The 6676-nt window shown below is 36.6% G+C and overlaps 1 protein-coding gene across 1 annotated transcript; it reads left to right on the forward strand.

Annotated features, from left to right (window-relative positions):
* Positions 1–1373: 1373 nt before the first annotated feature.
* LOC106939829 (gastrula zinc finger protein XlCGF57.1-like) lies at positions 1374–6512 on the forward strand. The gene is made up of 2 exons (XM_015022389.1): positions 1374–1681; positions 5089–6512. The coding sequence occupies exons 1-2, from the start codon at positions 1438–1440 to the stop codon at positions 6198–6200; spliced, it is 1356 nt and encodes a 451-aa protein (XP_014877875.1). The 5' UTR covers positions 1374–1437; the 3' UTR covers positions 6201–6512.
* Positions 6513–6676: the final 164 nt, after the last annotated feature.

Genomic DNA, 6676 nt, shown 5'->3' on the forward strand with positions numbered 1-6676 from the left:
GTCACATGAGAATTCACACAGGTGAGAAGCCTTTTTCGTGTGTGACTTGTGGCAAAAGTTATACTTTAAGAACTGGTTTAACTTATCACATGATGACTCACTCAGGGGAAAAGCGTTTTTCTGTGGGATTTGTGGAAAAAGATTCCGAAGTAAAACTCATTTAAATCATCACAGGAATATTCACACTGGTGATTAGCCTTTCTTGTGAGACCTGTGTAAAATGTTTACTTGCAAAAGGTAGCAAATAAAAAGGTGAAATCTCCCTTTTGCCATTTCCCCATGGGTCTCTATATTTTATCATTTGTTGTACTTATTTTTCTTCATGATTTTGGTTAGTGGATACATGCTAGCTGTCACTGTATGCACTGGTAGAGTCACAAATTTTGTGCTTTGAATATAATGTTTTCAGGATTTGAATCTAAATATACATTGTTAAAGACAAAGTTAACCATGCATCTCACTCACATTTCTTTATTTCATGTTATTTTTTATTAGTTTGATGTTATGTTGTAATTTTAAATGTTTTCATTACCTTTCAATGGAAAAATCATTGTATTCAACAGAAATAAAGGGTTTCAAACATCCATCTATGTGTTTTTAATGCATATAATATGTTAGACGTGGTTATGAAGATTAAACTGATTTTTTTGTGTTGTTTGCTTGAATGTAGGAACTCTCATTTACATGTAATTGAAGGCCTACAATTATATGCAGGTCTTCATGTAAATGTATTAACCATCTTAAATTGTTTTCCTCTGACCAATCACTTTGTCAGACATTTTAAAATAAATCAATTTTCCACATCACAACCCTAGTGAATCATGTGTTTGGTTTCCACATAACTAAATATATGAAGAAAAATATATCAGAAATAAAAAAACAGGCCACAAATTGTTCAAAATAACCAGAATACATTTATTTTTTGATGGCTCTAATTAATGTGATCTCCTTCTCACATCTTGTCTCTTCATTGACCTTTTATATTTTCACTTCTTTCAATGGCAACGTCTTTCTATTCTCAGTCTTTTCAGGCCAAAGCCACAAATTTCTATGTTTCTCTAAAATATATGTAGTCATTCAGTGTTTAACTTTAAAACGGAATCACAAAATACAAAACTACAATTTGATATAAAAACATTAAACTCTGTTTTACAAACCAGAAAGATCATGTGCAAAGGTTTACAATATACATTCCGATATAGTGATTTTGTAAGATTAGAAGTACCTAATTAAGTTAGTAAAATAAATTAATCTTTCAATAATATTCTAATCTATTTAACATAAGTGTATGTTAAGAGGGAACTTAGAGCGGAACATTAAAAGGGGAACAAAAAGCTTGTTTACAGTTTCGTCAGTACAGCCAAAGTGAAACACGCGGAAAAGAGCAGAGCATGCGGTAGTGTTAGCTTTGCCTTTGTCAGATCTAGGTAAAAAAAAATGTCTTCAATTCAGCCCTTTATCAACGAGCAGGAAACTCCTGCTGAAGAAACATTCACAGAGTTTAAAGAAATCAAAGTCAAGATCGAGGAACAGACGGACGATCAGACAGAAATCCACGTGAAGTCTGAGGAACAGACGGACGATCAGACAGAAATCAACGTGAAGTCTGAGGAACAGACGGACGATCATCGCAGACTGCTGGATTTCACCAGGATACCAAATATAATCTTACACCGGATAGGTACGAAAAACCATCATGTTTTACTGATGATACCGATTAACGGGAATTGGAGACAGGTTAAAGAGCTCTGAACTCAAAGAACGCTGAATGCTGGTTCTGGTTCTAGTAGCAGAGAAGACCTGAGAGGTCCGAGAGGTTGTATTGTTTAGTTGCTACTGTTTTACCACATGGCGGCTCCACATGTTCAGTGGTTCACCACGGTCGTTCAGTTTGAGTCCAAAGTCCTCCCAGACTGCAGCTGTCAAGTTTGGGTTTTAAACCTGCGTTTCCTCAACTCGCTTCTCCTCACCGGGTTTTCTGCTGCGCTCTGTGGTTGGAGATGAGGAGCAGAGCAGGTTACTGAGGTACCGGGCACACAATGACACTGCTTACAGTTACAGTTACACTTATAGTAAAATGTGGTTTAAATTTTTTTGAGTGTGTTCAAGCTGCACCATCAAAAATGACTAGTAAATAGCAATGAATAACAAAGTGTTTTTCTCAGTAACAACCTGTTGAGACCCATAGAAGTCAAAATAAGATTCAAATGTTGCTTAGATATGAATTTGGTTCACCATTATCGATCTAATCTCTGCTACACCTTTACAAAAATGTAAGGCTCTAAAAACAAGTTTTAATAAGTAACTCCACTTAATAAAATTCCTCATAAATATTGATTTATTGCAGTGGTTCTCAATACAAGTCATGTGCTATTAAAATTATAACTTAAGTTGCTTTAAACTTTTAGTTTTTTAGGGCTCATGTTAAAGCCTATAAATATATAGGAATTGAATATTTGGGAAGCATCATGACTTAAAGGTCAGCACCAGAGTTTTCTAGAAAAATATTCAGGTTTTATTTTGTGGTTTTAAAGGCTCTGTTGAAGATGATAAGAAATAAAGGCAAACTTTATTTTTTACTGCCAGCTGCAGTAGCCCCTCTGCTCTTGGCTCCCATACTGAGCTGTCAGCCAATGCTCAGCCGCTCCCTCCCGTTTCAAACTCTTGTTATTAGAGGAAGAGTTAGACGGCTAAATATAATTGAACTATTGGCTTCGACAGAAAAAGTAACTAAGTATATGAAAGCAATGCAGCAGTTTAGCTAGCTTTGATTTCCAAGGCATAAGGTCATATCATGATTTGGCCAAAGTTATTAAATAACAAACTGTTTATTGTCAATGGGTTTCTTCCTATTGAGCAGAGACATTAAATAAAATGTTTTGCTTTAAGTATTTACTTTACTTACTGGGGGGTTTTATTGTTAGTGCTGCAGAGCCACAGCTAGCAGCTAGCTCCTCACTTAGCGGCTCTAAGGGAGCCTGTGCCATTCAGTAGCGCAGCTGTTGCTCCTCCTGCACTTTGGACGGAACCATTGTTCTAACAATAATGGGGGGGGGGGATTAATTCTTATTTTTTCTTAGATGACTGGCAGATTTACTTCGTACTTTCTTTTTATTGCCTTTTTATATTGATATTGTTTTCATTCATGATTTCTTTGGTGGGGACAATTCTAGACTTTTCCAAGATTGGGGTGTTCGGGGCCCTCCACCCCTCTGGAATTTTCGCCTATGTGTATTGGGTTCAGCCCGAGTGGAAGAAAGCTGAGACTATTAGCTCCCTGTGTGTGTAGCCGTTACCAAGGAAACGAGAGGGAAGGTGTTGCTAGATGCATCAGAGTGAAACTTTGTCATCCAGACTCTGATAGGAAGAGAGACACGACAAAAACAAACAAGCAATATTATCACCGTCATTTTATTACCAAGCTATTTTTACTTTATTGTGCAATTAATTGATTTGCTGTTTATTGCGACAGGCCTACGTATAATGAACTAAAATATTTTTGGGATTTAGTTACTTTGTTTTCTATTTAGTTTAAGGTGATCCCACACTTTTGACACTTCGTCTCTTTCTTGGCAGTTCTTCTGTCTGTCTCTTGTCGTCACACTCCTTAGATGCTAATAGCATTAGCATTCCTCATTGGCAGAACACATTGAGGTAAATAGTAAATCAACTTACTTGACATCAACATGATTAGCCTGAGATATAAGACATCTGCAACAATTGTAGAAATGCTAGATTTCTTATTATTACTTATTCGTGAACTAAATAAAGTAAAACATCGATCACCCACAGGAAGATAGACCACATAACACCAGCTTTAAAGTCCCTACACTGGCTCCCTGTAGGTCTGCAGATAGATTTTAAAATATTGTTATTAGCTTATAAATCACTGCATGGTTTAGCACCACAATACATACAGCTGAAACACTGACTTCCTTTGAAACTCAGCTAAAAATCCACCTGTTAAGAGTTGGATTTGAAACATCATATTTTTTGGACTAGAAGCCGCTACTTTTTTCCCACGCTTTGAACCATGTGGCTCATAGCCCAGTGCAGCTTTTCTGTGGATTTTTCTTTAACCACCAGGGGGCTCTTTAGCAGGAAGTGAATCACTGGAAGTCAAAATTGGAAATCAAAGATGAAAGTGCTAATTTTCATTTAGAAAAAGCACATGCAAGCAGCAGGCAAGACAGAGAAATGTTTTCAAGCTCATATCTTCTATCGATCTGTTCTGGCAGTACAGATCGATTGCCTTCAACTTTGATTGATAGACGTAAGCTCAGCATGAATGAATTCATGGTTCGGCGTTGGAGATGAAGGCCTGCGTTCTTAGTAGCAGATTGGAAAACCGAGAGCGGCAGAGATATCAGTGGCTTACAGTCCGGTGCGGCTTATATATGTACGCTTCCAGTTTAAAAAAAAAAAAAAAAACTTTGAGGGGGCACCTTATAGTAAAGTGTGCTCTATAGTCTGGAAAATACGGTAATCAATTATGAATTTACCGATTGTTGATTCAACATTGAATCAACAATCAATTGATTGATGATTCAATGTTGCGTACCTGTTTTTGTGTTTATGATGTAAACACAAAAATACAGCTGCAATATATTTCAGTATTGCAGCTGAAATGTGCTATACAAACAAAATTTAGTCAAAATTTAGTCATGCTTTTGAAAGTTTGTGTTGAGTGTGTTTGAGTGGAGCAATATCTGACAATACCAGTGGTTGAGATTTAAAAAACCCTTTAGTGTTTCGCTTTAGGTATTTTATGTCACTCTTTAACGTAATATGCTGTATATATCCTGAAGCTACATAGAGGAAGAAAACTTTTTGTAATATTTGTCAGGAAGCCACCAGGTTAAGCTATCGCCATCTTGTTTGCTCACCTGGAGGTTCATAATATATTTTGACTCGCATCTTGTTCTAGTCTGATCAGAATAACCTCATTGGTTGAGTTAATGTTCATTCTTATTAGATTGTAATTTTATAATAACCAAGAAAATCCTGTTTTGATGCGTCAAGAGGTTAAAGTGAAGGATTCTTTGTTTGATTGACATTTAAAAGCTTTTGTTTTGTGTTTTTGTCCAGATCTCCCTCAACATTGTGTGTATCCAGAGGAGGAGGTTCTCAGTGAAACAGAACCACAGAGGAACCAACTCATCTCTCATGGCTCTCCAGAAGCTGAGAACCAGGATCAGGAAGGAAGCAATTCTGAAGACCCAGGAAAAAAGAGAAAGAAAGAACAGAAACAAAAGGAGAAATGTGAGAAAACTAAACAGCAGAAAGGCAGAACTGATACTGAAAAACAAAAGACTGGTTTAATTTCTCACGTGAGAACTTACTCAGGTGAAAAGCCTTTCTTTTGTGTAACCTGTGGAAAAAGTTTCTCTCGAAAACATATTTTAAATGTCCACATGAGAATTCACTCAGGTGAGAAGCCTTTCTCTTGCGTGAGCTGTGGAAAAAGTTTTTCTCGAAAAGATTCTTTAAATGTTCACATGAGATATCACACAGGTGAGAGGCCTTTTTCATGTGGGATGTGTGGAAATAGTTTCACCATAAAACAAACTTTAAATGATCATATGAAAATTCACACAGACCAGAAGTCTTTCTCATGTGAGGCCTGTGGAAAAAGTTTCCGGTTGAAAATGCATTTACTTGATCATATGACGATTCATACAGGTGAGAAGCCTTTTTCTTGTGGGAGCTGTGAAAAGAGTTTCATTAAAAAAGGCCATTTAAATGTGCATATGAGAATTCACACAGGTGAGAAGCCTTTTACATGTGAGACATGTGGAAAAAGTTTCATTAAGAAAGGCCATTTAAATGTTCATATGAGAATTCACACAGGTGAGAAGCCTTTCACATGTGGGACATGTGGAAAAAGTTTCACCCTAAAACAAACTTTAGATCATCATACTCAAATACATACAGGCCAGAAGTCTTTCTCATGTGGAACTTGTGGAAAAATTTTCCAGTTGGAAATGTATTTACTTAGTCATATGAAGATTCATGCGGGCGAGAAGCCTTTCTCATGTGGGACCTGTGGAAAGAGTTTTGGGAGGAAAACACATTTACTTAATCACTTGAGGATTCATACAGGTGAGAAGCCTTTCTCATGTGGGGCATGTGGAAAAAGTTACAAACATAGAAGTAGTTTAACTCATCATATGAAGAGTCACCAAGATGAGAAGCCTTAGGCTCAAAACATCTGGGATGCTTTTTACATCAGATCCAATTGGAAATCTGGCCGGATGATGTTCACATCAAATAGAACATGTTAAAGTCAACAGGGCCTTGCAGGCTGCTAGTGATTCCCTGTAACTACGTCTTCAACTGTCTGGCCAAGATTAGGCTATTTTTGCCCATGAGCTTTTTTATGTCAAACCAGTTTTTTTTTTTTAGTTTTACTTCTCAGTCACATTGTACTTTGCCCTGTCATAATAAACAATAAATCAATTAATCGCTTAATAAATGTAAATGAGCTCAATAATAAAACAAGGGAAATAAAATTGCTTGTTTGTTTTTATTGCGTCTCTCTTTTCTCCCCCTGCTTGTGTTTTTGTGTTCCTTTTTGGAGCCTTTCTTTGCACATCCTCCAAATCTACAGATTATAGATCTGGTTAACTGGTCTCTCTCAATGCAATTTATCACATTTTTTCAACATGAAGTCTGG

The sequence above is a fragment of the Poecilia latipinna genome, unplaced genomic scaffold, assembly GCF_001443285.1.
Source record: "Poecilia latipinna isolate Pla-1442-1.1 unplaced genomic scaffold, P_latipinna-1.0 Scaffold2994, whole genome shotgun sequence".
In the NCBI taxonomy this organism is placed as follows: Eukaryota; Metazoa; Chordata; class Actinopteri; order Cyprinodontiformes; family Poeciliidae; genus Poecilia; species Poecilia latipinna.